Consider the following 19,063-nt stretch of genomic DNA (forward strand, 5'->3'; position numbering starts at 1 on the left):
TGCCAAAATCATCAGTATTAAAACAATAAAAGACCTGACAAATTTCAGTTGGTGGATAATGAATCTATAATATATGAAAGTTTAATTGTAATCATTACATTATGGTAAATAATGAAATTTAACACTATATGCTAATTTTTTTAGAAGGACCTGTATGTGCTGACTTACAACCACATCAACTTTGATGTGGTCTGTGATCCCAACTGTCAAACAAGGCAGTACACACACAAAAAAAAAAAAAAAAAATCAAAACTGAGGCCAGGATACAAGTCAATAGAAATAGATTTATTCCACTCTGTACAGATCAGTACAACATGGTCTAATATTACACCAATAATCACAATTTTACATTGCCTCCTATGAATACTTTGTAGTAAATGCTGGCTGATTTTGAGGCGACGGTACGTGATACGATGTGTAACTGCTCGGATGCACTACTGTACGGTAGAACACATAAAAGGTCTAGAAATACTGAGGATCTTCAGGACGTTTGCACATGGGACTTCTATCCCATGGAATTTCTGTGGCAGATTTTTTGGGTGGTTTACAGAAAACTAATGCAAAGAGTAGTAAAGTGTGCAGAGATCACGGACAGCAAATCTGGTTTGCACTGCAGCAGCGTGTGGCTGAGATTTCACAAAATGTAATCTACAATGCAGAGTTTTATTTTTTGTCTGTATAATCTGCCGTGTATTTGACTGATATGAATGCGCCTTTACTATTAGATCTGACTGAATCTATCATGTACGACATTCAGGAAAAACACTGCAGACGTCACTCGACGGGAAGGACTTTACATTTGTTGGTCAAGTTTACGATTTAAAAAAAAAAAAAAAAAATGTTTACCCTCCTACAAAAAAGTAATAAAAAAAAAAAAAAAAATTACACCACCGACACATCTACTAGCGGTAGGACGAGAATTACAAACATCATTAATATAGAAGATGTTAATACTTACATAACAGATTAAAAAAAAAAAAAAAGTTTATACCATATTGTGCTTACTTAAAACTTGGACCGATAGGACAGATTGTTCAAACAGGTTGGATTTCTGCAAACTCCACTCAGGTGTATGGGGAAATTGGAGTTGTTTTTTAATTATACACTTAAAAAGGGAAAGTTCATATTTAACAAGCATGGCTCTTCACATTGCTCCTACAATACATACACATTAGAGGGATCTTCAGCTCTAAGCCACTGGATAGGCACATCCCCTCTCGTTCTAGCGCTCGGTGAGGATCCCAGTAGAGGAATCGACATACTGATTTAACAGCCATTACTTGCCTAGACCAGAAAACCCCTTTAATTTAAGTGTATTATGGGAGACATGTCTGTAGATGCCTGGGTTTGCAGGTTTTCAGGAGGAGCGATGTGTCTTGAATGCTTGAGTCGCAGTGACTGCATGTCTCGTGGCTGTTAGACATGCAGGGATTGCCCATTTGTTAGCTGTGAGACATGCAGCTGCGGGGACTAGAACATATTTTTCGAGCACGCTGAATACACTGTTAGCACACGAGCATGCTCAGATAACACCTTATCACAGCACAATCACATCCTAGTCTTGATCTTTCCTTACAAAACTCATACTAAAAGCTAAATAGATGTCACCATGGTAAAAAAATATAACATAAATCAGCTGTTACTAAAAGGTTTTCCCGCATAGTCCAGAGGAGAAACAGTAGCAATACGTGAACTTCCCCTTCAAGTTGAACACTAGCGATTCAATGATATTCACAACGTGACCGGACTTTATAGACTGTGCTACGGCGGCCATTTCCGTGTTGGACCACTTGCCTACCGACCCAAACTTACAGCACCCTGTGTGTGAGGCTGCTGGAATTACTAAAGTAACGGACTGTAAAATATGGCTGCTGTCACGTCACCATCTTACAAAACAGACATGGTTATAACAAATATGTAGCTACATGAATAGACTACATAAAGATTTCTCTTTTTTTTAACAAATACAATATTTTTTTTCTGCACCGAATAAAATTATTTAAAAACACAATGTTCCTTAAAAAATAGGTTATTCAGGACAGGTTTAATACAAGGTTGGATGTAACCTTGTATTAAACTGAAGGCATGGACATTTTCTTTTAGATCCCAATTATAAGAAATTGTCACACAGATCTCCCCTCACAGATGAGCACTAATACTGAGAGTGGCGCCATCTGGGCTCTTTTCTCTGATGAGAACTGCGACCTTCGTGGTAGTGCTCCTCTTGGCTGCTGCCTCTGTAATAAGAGTCTCTGCTGCTCTGGTAGTCGTTACTTTGATAAGGATGAGAGGTTTGGCTCCGGATTTTTCGGTGGCTGGAGGAGGACTCGTGACGCATTGGTGAATGAGAGGAGCTTTGATTATATGGACTGTAATAGGGTGGGTAATTTGCTGCTGCTGATGACGGGGAGGAATAAGACATTGTGTCTGTACTGGGACTGTGAGAAGAACCTTGTCTGTAGTAGCTATTGATCTAGGGGAAAAAATAAAAATAAAAAATGAACTAGTATCAGGTTGGGTATGCATGGTTATTCAAAAATATGTCCCTATAAATAACAAGTATGGCACTTCAATCAATATATTACCACTAGTGGACTTACAACACAAGTAGTGTAAGTCCTGGGGTGAGGATGAGGGTCTCTCCGTCGGCACCGGTCCCTGTCTTTCTGTGCTCACTGCAAACCACTTTAACTGCAGGTAATGTTCCTTGTTTATTTAACTATATCCATCATCTTTCTGGAACTCTATTGAATCCGACTAAGGCTGCTTTCACACTAGCGTCGGTACGGGCCCGTTGCAGTGCGTCGGGCCGACGCATGCTGTGAAAGAAAAGCACAACGGGGGCAGCAGAAGCTTACGCTTCACTGCCCCATTGTAAAGGTCCGGGGAGGAGGGGGCGGAGTTTCGGCCGCACATGCGTGGTCGAAAATGGCAGACTAGACGCACAAAAAAACATTACATGTAACGTTTTTTGTGGCGGCGGTGCGCCAAAACACGACGCAACCGTCGCACGACGGTTGCGACGTGTGACGATACGTCGGTAATGTAAGTCTATGGGGAAAAACCGCATCCTGCAGACAACTTTGCAGGATGCGCTTTTTCTCCTAAGGCTACGTTCACATTTGCGTTGTGTCGGGCGCAGCCGCGGTGACGCATGCGTCCCTATATTTAACATGGGGGGCGCATGGACATGCGTTGTCTCGCGTTTTGTGACGCATGCGTCATTTTTGGCGCAACTCTCAGGGCGCAGAGAGCGCTGCCTGTAGCAATTATTTTGCGTTAAAAAAAATGAATGCATGCGTCACAAAACGCCGCGTTATGCATGCGTTGTGCGTGCGTTGCGTCACCGACGCAGCACACAACGCAAATGTGAAGGTAGCCTAAACGACGCATTGCGACGTCTGCCGAAAAACGCTAGTGTGAAAGTAGCCTATGGAGTATCCTATTACATAGAACGTCTGCTGTATTCTTTATATGGTAAGAATTGTATCTTGAGCCTTATATAACGATCTCTGTATTGGTCAGGACCAGTTCTTAGGTCACATTTACTCGAAATAATTTGTATAGAATCTGAGTATATTTCATAATAGATGAATTTTTTTGTACTTTGATTATACAGTGTCCTTGCACTTTGGAGCTGTAAGTTTACCATTCTTTTCTTTGTGATTTTGAACATGCCGTAGTGAGAGCCCCCTCCCCCCCACTGGACACTTTTGATCTTTTTACTTTTGTCTTTACTATTTTAATAGATTCAAAATAAAGTTGAGTGTTTTAACATTTATATGGTTCGACTCTGGACTACTCGTGTTGTAAGTCCGCTGGTGGTAATATAGGTATGCATGGTGCATTGTTAATCAGGCTGTGCCTAATGCCACCACTGACTCCATTATTAATGGTTGGTCAACATGGGATATGGCCAAGGTGGCCGTCCTGGTCATACTGTGTTTATTACCATTATTCCTGCCTGGTTCTGGGGATCGTATATGGTTTGCTCTGCAGAGTAGCTACTCGACCAGTTAAATCTCTGCTTTACTAATGTATAGAAGGGCGCATGTGCATTAGGCATTTGATCTTTCCTAGTCAGCTGGGCCAAAGTACAGCACTGGCTACAGTACAAATGCTGAGATTCTCCGTGGGGAAAAAAACCCAAAAACCTGTGGCAGGCATTATTACTGTTCTGTGACAGTGAAACATACCATTACCACTGCTCCTTCCAAACTAAACACACAAGGCAACCCTCTTAACCTTCTGCACCAATCGGATGAAGCAACATACCAAAATGTACCCGTCCCTTCATCAGCATCCTCTCCCATCCTCATACTTGTACATTATACGCTACATTCTTTTTATAACATTACTATCAAAAGAAGAGTCTATTAATGCAAAAAACAAACAAAACAATATCACTTATTATATTCCTTTCCAAAGTATCTTGATATCAAACCATAAGCGAGGATAACTTGAATGTAAATGTGTGTAGTCACCTACCATTGCTTGTCTGTGTAGCCCATCTGGAGAAGAGTATGGTTTTTGATAGCTTTGAACAGGAGGAGAGTGGTCGTATCTCATATCAGAATTGTAGTCATATCTAGAAAAAAGAAATACAAATCAAAATGTCAAAACGGTCAATAATTGTAGCCAACAGCAAAGATAAATGGAGCTCTGCTGTGTCAAGAGGAAACATAAGAAAAGCCAGCAAGGATGCGACTTGGATGAGTAGTCTGAGGTCGGCCGTGGACTATATACATACAACAGAGTTAGATCACACTCGGCTGGCTTTTCAAAGCACATTTTCTCTGAAACACCAGAGAGTTTTACAGTAAAACAGACAGCTGCAATAACAAGAATTGGTCTCGGATTCATGCTGCCTTTCGTCCTTTTACGTTTCAATTTACTGACAAGGCTTTGAGAGAGATTTGGGGGGCATCGTATAGTGTCTGCCTCTGCTGGAAATGCCATTGGTTCCTGTGAATGCATCCAGGAGACTTCATCTTACCTGTTGCCATTTGATGGCGAACCATTTCCAGAAAAGTTGCCATTTCCATGTGGGGAGGATGCTGCACTATTTGCTTCTTGAGAGGCATGACTGCTTCCTAAAAACATGATAAGAGATTAAAAATCAATTGCAATATCAGATGTTAGGCATGAGAGCAGGGCTGTGGGGTCGGAGTTCATATAAAATGGACCGGCTGCTAACATATATAATACAATGGATGCAGTAGTACAGTGCAGGATGTGCTGTAAATTGTTTCATAAGAATTTGGGAAAGTTATGAAAAGGAGATTTTTGTGTGCTCACCGTAAAATCTTTCTCTTAGCCTCTAATTGGGGGACACTTGACCATGGGTGTTATGCTGCTGTCCACTAGGAGGCGACACTATGCATAATCTGAAAAAGATTAACCGTGGCTCCTCCTCTGCAGTATACACCCCTGGACGGCGTCAGCCTTCTCCAGTTTTGTGCAAAAGCAGTAGGAATGTAACATGAATAACAGACATGCCTATAAGAAGGCCACTATGTACCAGCTCAAAGAACAATATGAGAACTCAACAGTAACAAAGTAACAACGGCCCGAAAAGGGCAACAGGGTGGGAACGGTGTCCCCCAATTAGAGGCTAAGAGAAAGATTTTACGGTGAGTACACAAAAATCTCCTTTACTCTGTCGCCTCATTGGGGGACACAGGACCATGGGACGTCCCAAAGCAGTCCCTGGGTGGGAAGCAATGGACGAATATTGTGCAGACAGGCCCCTATACTTTGGGCACCGCCGCCTGCAAAACACATCTACACAGGCTCGCTTCCGCTGAGGACTGGGTATGAACCCTGTAGTGTTTAGTAAACGAGTGTGGGGTAGACCAAGTGGCCGTCTTACACACTTGTGCCGAAGCCTAATGGCCCAGGAGGCCCCTACTGCCCGTGTAGAGTGCCGTAATACCGGCTGGAAGAGGCGAATTCTTAAGGCGGTAGACCTCTTGTATGGTGGATGTGATCTTCCTGGCAAGGGTAGCTTTGGAAGCTGGCAGACCCTTGCGGCCGCCTTCCGGAAGAAGGAAAAGGGATCAGACCTCCGGAAGGACGCAGTCCTAGACACATATATACGCAATGCCCTGACAAAGTCAAGCGCATGAAGAGCCTTCTCCACTCTATGAACCGGGACCGGACCAAGGGAAGGCAGAGAAATTTCCTCATTGAGGTGGAAGTTGGACACAACCTTCGGAAGGAAGGATGGGACCGTACGGAGAACTACCTTGTCCTGGTGAAAAACCAGGAAGGGCCGTCTGCAGGAGAGTGCTGTCAGTTCAGACACCCTGTGTAGCGAGGTGATTGCCACCAGGAAAACCACCTTCTGGGAGAGAAGGCGGAGCGGGACCTCCTTAAGGGGTTCGAAGGGTGGTTCCTGCAATGCCATCAGGACCAGGTTGAGGTCCCACGTTTCTAGTGGTCGTCTGTAGGGGGGAACCAATCGGGAAACCCCTTGAAGAAAAGTCCTTACTCGCGGCTTGGTAGCAATGCGCCTTTGAAAAAGCACTGAGAGGGCTGACACCTGGCTCTTAGGCGAGCCCAGGGACAGCCTGGCCTCCAGACCCGATTGGAGAAAAAAAAAAAAACGGTAGTTTGGGGAGGGAAGAAGGGAATGGGGTCTGGCCGCGATATTCCCACCAGGTAAAGAGAACTTTCCAGGTACGGTCATAGATCTTGGCAGAGGCTGGCTTCCGTGCCCTGATCATGGTCCTAATGACGTCCGTCGAGAGCCCTGCCTGGGTTAGAACCCAGGTTTCAAGGGCCACGCCGTCAAATTGAGAGCCCCTGAGTTCTGGTGGTAGAACGGGCCTTGTGATAGAAGATCCGGGCAGTCGGGGAGGCGCCAGGGGGCGCCTGCTAAAAGTTGTACGACGTCGGCGTACCCTGTACGTCTGGGCCAGACCGGCGTGATTAAGATGGTTGGAACTCCATCTTGCTTGATCTTCCTCACCACTCTGGATAACAGGGGGAGAGGTGGAAAAATGTACAGAAGCTGGAACTGGGTCCAGACCTGAACCAAAGCGTCTGCTCTGAGCAACCGCGGATCGTGTGTTCTGGCCACGAAGTTGGAGACCTTGGCATTGAAGTGGGATGCCATTAGGTCCACATCCGGGGTCCCCCAGCGATGGCAGATCTGGTGAAAAATTTCGGGATGGAGAGACCACTCTCCCGAATCTATTCCTTGTCTGAGAAGTCTGCTTCCCAGTTGTCCACACCCGGAATGTGGACAGCCGAGAGAACCGAGCCTGTGTCCTCTACCCAGTGGAGGATGTGTGACACTTCTCACATCGCCTGGGTACTGCGGGTCCCCCCTTGGTGATTCACATATGCCACAGTGGTGGCATTGTCCGATTGTATTCTGATGTGAGAGGCTGCCAGTAAGTGATGGAAGGCCCTCAATGCCAGGAGGATGGCACGAATTTCCAGGATGTTGATGGGCATGGTCGCTTCCACTGGGGACCACTTGCCCTGTGGTGTAGGTGCACTGCACCCCAACCCGTCAGGCTCGCATCGGTGGTCTAAACCTTCCATTGACCTGTGAGAAAGGATTTCCCCTTTGCCAGCGAGGTTGGCTTGAGCAACCAGTGCAGGGACCTCCTGGTTGACGACATTAGCTGGAATTCCCTGTCGAGAGGAAAAAGGGATTCCTGTCCCAGGACTTGAGAATGGCTAGTTGGAGAGGCATGAGGTGAAACTGGGCACATTGGTGCCCCCATCCTGCCGAGGACTCTCATGGCAAACCGGAGAGATCGAGGGGGTTTGCGGAGGATGCAAATTCCTATGCGGAGAGCCAGTGCCTTGTCCCTGGGAAAGAGCACTAGACCTCTGGAGGTGTTGTATAGCATTCCCAGGAAGGTCAGAGACTGACTCAGGGTTGGTGATGACCTTTGTAGGTTGATTAACCAGCCCATGCGACTCAGTGTCGATTGTGATTGAGACGCTGAGCTCGCAGTCCTCGAAGGTAGGAGCCTTGATGAGTAGGTTGTCCAGGTATGGAGCGACTACTATGCCTCTGGAGTGCAGGATGTCCATGGTGGCTGCCATGACCTTGGTAAACACTCTGGGAGCCGTGGCAAATCCGAACGGGAGAGCCACGAACTGGTAGTGGTCCTGGTCGATTGCGAACCTGAGAAAAAAACTCTGATGAGCAGGTGCAATCGGTATATGCAGGTATGCGTCTTGTATATCTATGAAGGCGAGATATTCTCCCTTCTCCATAGACGCAATGATGGACCGAAGGGACTCCAGCGGAAGTGACGAACCCGTACATATTTGTCGAGTTGTTTTAGGTCCAGTATGGGCTGTACTCTGCCTCCTTTCTTGGGGACTACGAATTGATTGGAGTACAACCCTCGGAAGCGCCCGGCCGCGGGAACCGGTACTATGACTCCTGCTTGAAGAAGCGAGGAAACCGCTTGGTGGAAGGCACGAGCCTTGGCTGGCGGTTTTGGGGGAACAGAGAGGAAGAATCAGTTCGGTGGGTTGGAGGTTGAACACCATCTTGTATCCGGAAGACACTAGTTCCCTGACCCACCTGTCTTCTGTAGTAGGCATCCAGACTTGCTGAAAAGAGCAAAATTGCCTACGGGTGGGATGTCTTCCGGGGTCCGTGAGTCATGAGGAGGAAAAAAGTCTGAGGTTTACCGCCTTTGGGCTTTGACTGGCCTGCTTTTAACTGCCAGGTCTTGTCCAACCTTTGCGTCGACCATGAGTTGTCCCTGTGTGGGGAACGGTTACGTGCTGGACGCGAGACGGACCAGCCCGAGGAATTCCGAAAGGATCGGAATCGGGTTTGTTACACTTCTTGTAAGTGCGTATAGGTTTCAGTTGAGGGAGGTACTCTTACCCCCGGTGGCGTTGGATATTATTGTGTTCAACTTTTCACCGAAAGTCACCCACTGAGATACGGGAGGTGCGTGAGGGACTTCTTTGAGGCTGCGTCCGCTTTCCATTCCGCAGCCAGAGGATATGCCGAATCGTGATGGCATTTGATGCTATCCCCGCTACGCCCCTTGCTGAATCCAGAGCTGCATGAAGCATGCAATCTGCTACAACTGCTATTTGAACCGCTTGGTCCGACAGCTCAGGAGCAGATGCTTGGAGGCCAGCTTGTAAATTTTTGGCCCAAGCCAGGATGGCCTTGGCAGCCCAAAGTGAAGCGAACGCGGGAGCCAGGGAGGCCTCGAAAAATTGAACAAGCCATGCGTTCTACCTGCCGGTCTGCTTCGTCCCTGAGGGTTGAGCTATCTGGCAGTGAAAGGAGTCTGTGCTGCTAGTCTAGAGACCGGGGGGTCCACTTCGGGTGGATCTGTCCATTCCTTCTCTGAGAAAAGGTACTTTGCCTCCAGATATTTGCAATTAGCAAATTTTTTCTCAGGCTGTGAGAGCTGCTTTTTAAGGATCGCTTTAAACTTTGGGTGGTTAGAGAAAACCTTAGGCGGCTTCAGAGGGCCTTCAAAGAAATCTTGTTCTGGGGCCTCTGGTGGCAGATTAGAAATGTCCAGCACCCGATGGATGGAAGGGATTATGTCCTCGACTAGCGCTGTATTGCTAGGGGGGATTGGGATCAGGGACCCCTCCGTTTCCCTGTCTGAGTCGGAGTCACAGATGCCTTCTGAATCCTGTGTATCACTGAGGCGCCCCCTGCTGGGTGAGCTGGGGATGAGGCCTTCTCTGGTCAGGGATTGCGGAGATCTGCATTGTCTGCCCCTGGAAGGGGACGGTCTAGATGACCTGGAACTGACTTGGAACTACGGTCTATCTCCCTAGAAGGGGATGACCGTGTGCTATGGGATGACGCAGATGGACTTGACCTATGGGTCCGCTTGCGTCCTGACCTAGACGTGGATGTGCCAGGTCGTTCTGTTCCTGAGTCAAGCTCTCCCTTTGCTGGGTAACGGTCATAGCCGAGGCATGAACTCTGCAGAGCCTGAAGCAATGTGGAGGTTTGTTATCTATAGACTGCGCCATAGATTGCGACCTCTGAGTGACCCATTCCGGTGTGGCATTAGACACTGAGGCATTGGCAGGGGCTTCTTGGGTCTCTGACGCAGTAGTCTGGATGCAGTCCTGGCAGTGCGTACGTGCTGCCACTGGGGAGAGCGGTCAGTAGTCTGGATGCAGTCCTGGCAGTGCGTACGTGCTGCCACTGGGGAGAGCTGTCCTGCAGGCTGTGCAGAATGCATAATAGCAGTCCTGCCTTGTTCTCCTGGACCTTGAGCCCGGCATAGTGCACAGAGTGCAGAAGGGCCTGCAGAGGACCTTACAGGGGTAGCTATGCAGAGGACCCTATAGGGGAGCCTTATAGGGAATATGGATTCACAGCCGAGTAAAACAACCCAGCTGTGATCTTACCCCACCAGTTTGCCCCTAGGTCCAGCGCCAAAGATCCACAGTCCTGTGCCCCCCGGAGACTGGCTGGCCTGGTCCTGCTGATCGGGAGATGGAGGGTTAAACCTTGCTCCAGTAGAAATGGCCGCCGAGGAGAAGAGGCAGGGGGTGGAGAGCTGAGAAAAAAGGCGGCAAAGCTGTGTAAAAACGTGCCCTTTCTGTCTCGATCCACCCCCTCTGACACTGTAGAGTGTCATATTTGTCATCCGGGGGGGCGGAGAGGAGGCGGCGGAAGGGGGGCCCTGTGAGGGGTCCCCCTGAGGCAGTATAGAGCTGGTGCTGCCGCAGAGACAGGGGCGCAGGGAGCCCTGTGTCTGTATGTGCCATGCCTGCCTGCACTCCCCCTGGCCCCGACAGGAGCCCGCAGCTGGGCTGGGATCCCTGGATGCAGGTGCAGTGTGCTGGCCCATTGCTGGGAGCTGCAGAATGCTGCCTGTACAGGCCCTACATAAGGCATCTCAACCTAATGCCCCCAGAGGGGGAATAGGGAGGGTGCTGTTGTCACCTTCAGGGGCCTTTATCCTCGCCTCGACCTCAACCCAGAAACCAAGAGGAATTGGGGAAGGAGCAACATGGGGAATAGCCATCTCTACTTCAACTGGGCACCCCGTAATAGGGGGCCGAGGAAGGAGCCATGCCGGGAGACCCACTTTTATTCATCTGTAATCCATCGGGGGGGAACACGGAGTAAAAAAATCTTAGGTGTGCCTCCTATGCAACACTAAGCAAAAACTGGAGAAGGCTGATGCCGTCCAGGGGTGTATACTGCAGAGGAGGAGCCACGGTGAATCTTTTTCAGATTATGCAGTGTCGTCTCCTAGTGGACAGCAGCATAACACCCATCGTCCTGTGTCCCCCAATGAGGCGACAGAGTAATGTCCTATAAATGTCAGTTCTTTTCCTGATCTTTGGGTATGTGCACACGTTGCGGATTTTTCCGCTCGGATTCCATGCCATTTTGTGCGGATTTCACCTGTGTTTTTACACCTGCGGATTCCTATTAAGGAATAGGTGTAAAATGCTGCAGAATCTGCCCTAAGAATTGACATGCTGCAGAAAATAAAACGCAGCAATTTGGTGCGGAATTTTCAACGTGCGCACATACCCTAAGGATCTCAGCTTTTAGTTGAGATGAATCTGTGCTGCACTTTTTGTACCAGCCGAATAGCGTGGCAGTGCTGTGGAGTCGGAGGTTTGGCTTACTGACTCCACAGCCCTGCATGATAGACACCACACCGCTTTGTCCGGGCTATAAAGAACTTTCAAGTTTTGAAGGTGCTACGTTGTTGGGCAGTGGGGCTGATGTTGTTGAGCAGGAAGCAAGAAGAGTATCATGTCTGGTTAGCTCCGATTGCGGCATCTAAGGAGTTATGGTGCCGTAGTCAACAGCTTTTAAGTGGTCAAACAAAAGGAGGCCATCGGTAACTTGATCAGCCCACCCGTATGGTTAGGTCAATGAAATAAATAAAATGCTAATGGTATTGGAATGAGGGGGATTTAATGTGAAGACCAAATCTTGATCATTGTAAGAAGATAGGAAATAGTAATTTCTTGTGAGTTGACAATATATTTATTAAAAAAACAAACAAAAAAAACCGCTGCCCTCGTACCTGATCTGTACTGGATTTTCAGAGGCCTTCCAAACAGTTTGACTCCATTTAACAGATTCATCCCATAGGGAACGGATTCTTCATGCTTAAATTGTACAAAAGCAAATAACTTTGAAGTGCCATCTTTGTCCTTGGGGATTTTTACATTTAACGCAGGACCAGCCTGGAAGAAGAAAAAAAACAAAAAAAAAACCAAACAATTACTTTGAGCAAGTTCATATAACACACGACCAGTGTAGTCTGAAGAGATATATATATATATATATATATATATATATATATATATATAAAAATAGTTTATCTGCAAGATGATTACCATATACACACACACACAAAAAAGGCAGAATTGCATTTTTTCTGTAGTACACATAGTTATGTCGGTGAAAAGAAAAAAAATGGCTTTAAGAAGCAGATGAAAAAAAAAAACCTGGCAACATTCACTTGCCAACAAAGACCACAGCTGATCAGAGGGCTGCCGGTCATCGGACCCCACTTGGCCAAAATGGAGTGACATTTCCTAAAGAGGTCAACAGCAAAAAATGGTGGAGTAATCTTTTAAAAAGAGTTCAACCAGAATAATATCATTTTATATCAATGCTGCCGGGGAAAAAAAACAAACAGGCGTGTTATTGGCAGCATAGGTTATAATGGGTACGTGTGGTACCCGTGAGAAGAAAGAGAAAACAGACGTGTGAAGTAGGCCTTAGGCTATGTTCACATGTTGCTTTTTGCCGCGTTTTATTTCTTTTCCTGCAGGCAAAAAACTTGCACATTGTCACATTTTTTCCCCTCCTTGAAAGCATACTTTATGGATTTTTTTTTCGTGTGTGTGTGTGTGTGTGTGGGGGGGGGGAATTATAATAAATGGGTTTCCCACCCTGCCGTATCTGCATTTATTCACAAAAACACGCAACAAAACCTGATGGCTGCACTTTTGCAGCTTCTCATTGCTTTCTGTAGATGAAAAGACGCTGTGACAAGTGAAAATTCACATGTTGCAGATTTCCATTTCAGTCAGGGAACAAAAAAGGTGTGCGTGAGACAAAGACACATAAAACCGCAACGTGTGAGCGCGGCCTAGTCCCCCAGTATCCACGCTGCCATCTTGTGGACACCGGCACACTATATGTCTATATCCGCAGTAGTCACCAGTTACCGGCTTTTGGCGCGCACCCGCAGCCATTCTTACTGCACGTTACACCCAGCGCGGGAACCACAGCCGCCCCTTCCCCCCGGCACAGTAAAGGCTTCCGAACCTGCAGGAACAGCTCGAACAGCAGCTCCTCCGTAGCTCTCGGGTCCAAATTCCCCACGAACAAGGTCCTGTCAGCATCCGCAGCCCCCATCTTCGTCCGCCAACCACAAAATAACGACACCGCCAAGCGCCGCCGTCGCACAAGTACTACGTCATTTCCCCATATGACCACGCCCTATGACGGAAGAGGGGCGGATAACTCGTTGTGGGAGGAGTTTGGAGAGGATCATGACGATTTTGTAGCTAGGCAACAAAGAAGCCAATCAGGTGGCTGCTTATTTTCAAACATTTCCTGATCTAAACTAAAGTAAGAGCTGGGCTGTGGTTGGCTGCAGCCTGTTGCCCCCTTTTTTTTTTTTACTATTTTTTATTTTTAGTAGTTGGAATACTCCTGGGTACCCTCTCTGCTGCTGCCGCTGGTGTTCTGGCCTGTAGGTTTATTGGTGCCATGTGGGATTATGGTCGATGTGTTCATTTTTAGTTCTATATTTTGAATGCTGAAAAACACTAATTCTGGTATTTTGATGTTTTTTTTTTACCGCCCGAGGGGTTAATTAATTTTATATAATGGTAGCCAGGACTGTTACGGACGGCGCAATGTCAGATATGTTTATTATTTCTCTTTTTATTGAAGGGGGGGGATTGGGAAACTTAAATTTTTCCTTTTATTCTTCTATTTGTAATTTTTTCATATTTTTCGGTTTTTTAATTATTCTTCATTTTATACCTTTTTTAGTCCCCTAAAGAGACTTGAACCTGCCGTCCATCATGGTTGTTCAAAAGTGGAGGCAGCGGAGGTGTTTGGGGAGCCCCTACCTCTCTTGGTGACACAGCACCTCATGGATCGCCCCAGTACAATGCTGCTGACGGTGATTGACAAAGAGTTTTAAAGGCGTATTCTGAAGTCTGGAAGTTATTCCCTATCCATTGGATAACGTCCCGGTCTCTGGGGGTCTGACCCCTGGGACCCCTCCTCCACTGATCCCAAGAACCAGGGCTCAGATGGAGCGGACGTCAATCATGCTCACGTCTCCTGCATTCATTCTTATGGGAGTCCAAGTGGACAGACGGCTCGTGATTCTGAAATGATGCCCTATCCAATGGATAACATCCAAACTTGAGAACACCCCTTTAAGTGGTTAATGTAGCATGGTTGCAGAGCGCTGCTTTTGGCTGTATAACACAGCTGGCACTCGCCGTGTGTGGAGGCAGTTCAGCTAATGCACCAGACATAGGGTACTGATGGGTGATAATTTTTAGATCGGACCAAAAATAGGAGTTTGTATCCACCGATCTCACCCAGCCGCAGGAGTAATGAGGAGCGGAGTACTGGAACAGCAACATTTGTACCCTGCCTCTCCCTCCTCAACACAGCGCTAGGTGTACACTCCCCTGTGCCTCCCCGGTCATGGAGGTGTACACTCCCCTGTGCCTCCCCGGTCATGGAGGTGTACACTCCCCTGCGCCTCCCCGGTCATACAGGTGTACACTCCGTTGCGCCTCCCCGGTCATGGAGGTGTACACTCCCCTGCGCCTCCCCGGTCATACAGGTGTACACTCCACTGCGCCTCCCCGGTCATACAGGTGTACACTCCACTGCGCCTCCCCAGTCATACAGGTGTACACTCCGCTGTGCCTCCCCGGTCATGCAGGTGTACACTCCGCTGTGCCTCCCCGGTCATGCAGGTGTACAGTCCGCTGTGCCTCCCCGGTCATGCAGGTGTACACTCCGCTGTGCCTCCCCAGTCATACAGGTGTACACTCCGCTGTGCCTCCCCGGTCATGCAGGTGTACACTCCGCTGTGCCTCCCCGGTCATACAGGTGTACACTCCGCTGTGCCTCCCCGGTCATACAGGTGTACACTCCGTTGCGCCTCCCCGGTCATGGAGGTGTACACTCCCCTGTGCCTCCTGCGCCTCCCCGGTCATACAGGTGTACACTCCACTGCGCCTCCCCGGTCATACAGGTGTACACTCCGCTGCGCCTCCCCGGTCATGCAGGTGTACACTCCCCTGTGCCTCCCCGGTCATGGAGGTGTACACTCCCCTGCGCCTCCCCGGTCATACAGGTGTACACTCCGTTGCGCCTCCCCGGTCATGGAGGTGTACACTCCCCTGCGCCTCCCCGGTCATACAGGTGTACACTCCACTGCGCCTCCCCGGTCATACAGGTGTACACTCCACTGCGCCTCCCCAGTCATACAGGTGTACACTCCGCTGTGCCTCCCCGGTCATGCAGGTGTGCACTCCGCTGTGCCTCCCCGGTCATGCAGGTGTACACTCCGCTGTGCCTCCCCAGTCATACAGGTGTACACTCCGCTGTGCCTCCCCGGTCATACAGGTGTACACTCCGCTGCGCCTCCCCGGTCATGCAGGTGTACACTCCGCTGTGCCTCCCCGGTCATACAGGTGTACACTCCGCTGTGCCTCCCCGGTCATACAGGTGTACACTCCGTTGCGCCTCCCCGGTCATGGAGGTGTACACTCCCCTGTGCCTCCTGCGCCTCCCCGGTCATACAGGTGTACACTCCACTGCGCCTCCCCGGTCATACAGGTGTACACTCCACTGCGCCTCCCCAGTCATACAGGTGTACACTCCGCTGCGCCTCCCCGGTCATGCAGGTGTACACTCCGCTGTGCCTCCCCGGTCATGCAGGTGTACACTCTGCTGCGCCTCCCCGGTCATGCAGGTGTACACTCCGCTGTGCCTCCCCGGTCATGGATGTGTACACTCCGCTGCGCCTCCCCGGTCATGAAGGTGTACACTCCGCTGTGCCTCCCCGGTCATGAAGGTGTACACTCCGCTGTGCCTCCCCGGTCATGCAGGTGTACACTCCCCTGTGCCTCCCCGGTCATGCAGGTGTACACTCCGCTGTGCCTCCCTGGTCATGCAGGTGTACACTCCTCTGTGCCTCCCCGGTCATGCAGGTGTACACTCCTCTGTGCCTCCCCGGTCATGCAGGTGTGCACTCCTCTGTGCCTCCCCGGTCATGGAGGTGTACACTCCCCTGTGCCTCCCCGGTCATGCAGGTTGTCACGATCCCTTAGCCGCTGCCACCAATTGGTCACGAAATCCACAGGGATTCCTGACTACTGTCACCAATATGTCACGGATTGGGGTGACTTTAGACCAACAGATGGCTATCACATGTGCAGGGGGCTTATCTTAGTTATCCCTCCACTGCCACAATGTGATGAAAAAAGAAACACACACAAGGCTAGGGACCTCTTAGTTTACAGCAGGGGCTTATTTTAGGTATCCCACTGCTCTTCAATATACCACGAACTGCAGGGATTTTTGTGTATCCCGCTTACAGTTCCACTTAAACCTTGCAGCTCTCTGGCGCCCCCCTTTTTGTCAGGTCAGATTAGGTACTGCACCTAGGGTAATTAGTCGCCAGAAAGGCTGCCTGCTATGTACTGGCTATTGGGCACGCTGCAGCGACGCGATAACTACTCCCGCTCAGGCAGGAACAATAATTATCAATGCCGCAGTCGCTAGTGACACCCAAAGGCCTGCACACGGTAGTGCCGCCACCAGCTCCGATTAAACGGGTCCGAAGCTAACCCAAAACAGTAGCGTAATTCCCTTCAGGAGACCGGGTACGTTTAGAGCATGGAGAATGAACTGGTATTAATATTATACCCCGTAAAAATTAGGCAGTGCTTTATCAAAAATATTTTATAAAGATGTTACAAATGAGACAATTGCAAATATGTACAAGGTAATTATAACATAAAGAGGATTAAAGGAGAAAAGATAACCCTCACATATAGGGTTGAGCGACTTTCATTTTTTTAAGATCGAGTAGGGTTTTGGGAAACCCGATTTTGTCCAGAGTCGAGTCGAGTGCAGTCGGCCGATTATCGCTAAAAGTCGGGGATCGACCGAAACACGAAACCCAATGCAAGTCAATGGGGAAGCATAGTCGGCAGTGAGTGGAGGCCAGGAAAACACCTACAGTGCCCATTTTAATGCCAAAAACATCCATTCTTGTTTCTGAAGCTTGCCAATCTTAATTAACTGTATAATAATAGTTGGGCATAGGGAATTGGGGGAAAGTTGTGGGGGGAGTAGGGCTGGCTCAAGTTTTTCGTGGGCCCAGGAAATGCGGACTACGTCACGGCGGTGTTGCAGGGAAAGGTAAGTATTTAAAAGTTGCAAGTGCTGTGATCCTGAGCAAGCAGGGGGGGCCCACTCGTTCGCATTGCCACTGGCACAGGGCCCCTCAAAGTACGGCGGTGTGTTTGCATGGCGGGGGCGCCTCCCACCAGCAGCGACACTTTTGCGTACTCTGAGGGGCCCTGTGCCAGTGACGTCGCCAACGAGTATGCCCCCCCACCTGATGAAGGAACCTGCACTTTCATCTGCACCTTCCTCTTTGTCCCTGTGTAAGGTGGTATAACATGCGGGAAGGGGAACCTTACTTTCAGCAGGGACAGATTCTGGCTGTGTAGAGTACAAGGGGAATGTAGTGGTCTAGGTCAATGTACCAGCAGACTCATTTAGCAGTGGCTGGGCAATGGGCAGGATGAGGAGGAAACAGATATAGGGCCAAAGAATAAAGTAGGCTACATGCAGTTCAAAATTGGTAACAGGACTAAACAGGCGGCATTGCTTTGTTCAGTGGAGTAGCAAACCCAAGAGCAGCAGACACTGTTTCAAGGGCCTAACCACACTAGTAGGCCAAATGCAGTTTAATATCTGATAGTATAGGGCGAAAGCCAGAATGTGGAAGCTCAGCTTTGTTCAGTTGAGGACAACACCAGGGAGGGGCAGACACCTTTAGTAGGCCGGAAAAGCCTATTGCATTTTTTAAAATGGTAATTTGGAGCAGAAGGTTGAAGCTCAGCTTTATTTAGTTGAGGGCAACACCAGGGAGGGGCAGAAGCCGTTAGTAGGCCCTAACCACCAATTTTTTTTTTTTTAAAACCACTTAATGAGAGCCGGAAGGTTGAAGCTCAGCTTTATTTAGTTGAGGACAACACCAGGGAGGGGCAGAAGCCGTTAGTAGGCCCTAACCACCAATTTTTTTTTTTTTAAAACCACTTAATGAGAGCCGGAAGGTTGAAGCTCAGCTTTATTTAGTTGAGGACAACACCAGGGAGGGGCAGAAGCCGTTAGTAGGCCCTAACCACCATTTTTTTTTAAAAACCACTTAATGAGAGCCGGAAGGTTGAAGCTCAGCTTTATTTAGTTGAGGACAACACCAGGGAGGGGCAGAAGCCGTTAGTAGGCCCTAACCACCATTTTTTTTTTTTTTAAAACCACTTAATGAGAGCCGGAAGGTTGAAGCTCAGCTTTATTTAGTTGAGGACAACACCAGGGAGGGGCAGAAGCCGTTAGTAGGCCCTAACCACCATTTTTTTTTTAAAACCACTTAATGAGAGCCGGAAGGTTGAAGCTCAGCTTTATTTAGTTGAGGACAACACCAGGGAGGGGCAGAAGCCGTTAGTAGGCCCTAACCACCATTTTTTTTTTTTAAACCACATAATGAGAGCCGGAAGGTTGAAGCTCAGCTTTATTTAGTTGAGGACAACACCAGGGAGGGGCAGAAGCCGTTAGTAGGCCCTAACCACCAATTTTTTTTTTTTTAAAACCACTTAATGAGAGCCGGAAGGTTGAAGCTCAGCTTTATTTAGTTGAGGACAACACCAGGGAGGGGCAGAAGCCGTTAGTAGGCCCTAACCACCATTTTTTTTTAAAAACCACTTAATGAGAGCCGGAAGGTTGAAGCTCAGCTTTATTTAGTTGAGGACAACACCAGGGAGGGGCAGAAGCCGT

At 48.5% G+C, this 19,063-nt stretch overlaps 1 protein-coding gene across 1 annotated transcript; it reads right to left on the bottom strand.

The window, feature by feature from the left end:
• Window positions 1–264: 264 nt before the first annotated feature.
• Window positions 265–13,485, bottom strand: RBM7 (RNA binding motif protein 7). Its single transcript, XM_077249932.1, has 5 exons — window positions 13,280–13,485; window positions 12,024–12,186; window positions 4,997–5,093; window positions 4,489–4,588; window positions 265–2,473 (listed from the first exon to the last, which is right to left on the bottom strand). The coding sequence occupies exons 1-5, from the start codon at window positions 13,367–13,369 to the stop codon at window positions 2,153–2,155; spliced, it is 771 nt and encodes a 256-aa protein (XP_077106047.1). The 5' UTR covers window positions 13,370–13,485; the 3' UTR covers window positions 265–2,152.
• Window positions 13,486–19,063: the final 5,578 nt, after the last annotated feature.

Source organism: Ranitomeya variabilis, chromosome 4, assembly GCF_051348905.1.
Source record: "Ranitomeya variabilis isolate aRanVar5 chromosome 4, aRanVar5.hap1, whole genome shotgun sequence".
NCBI lineage: Eukaryota > Metazoa > Chordata > Amphibia > Anura > Dendrobatidae > Ranitomeya > Ranitomeya variabilis.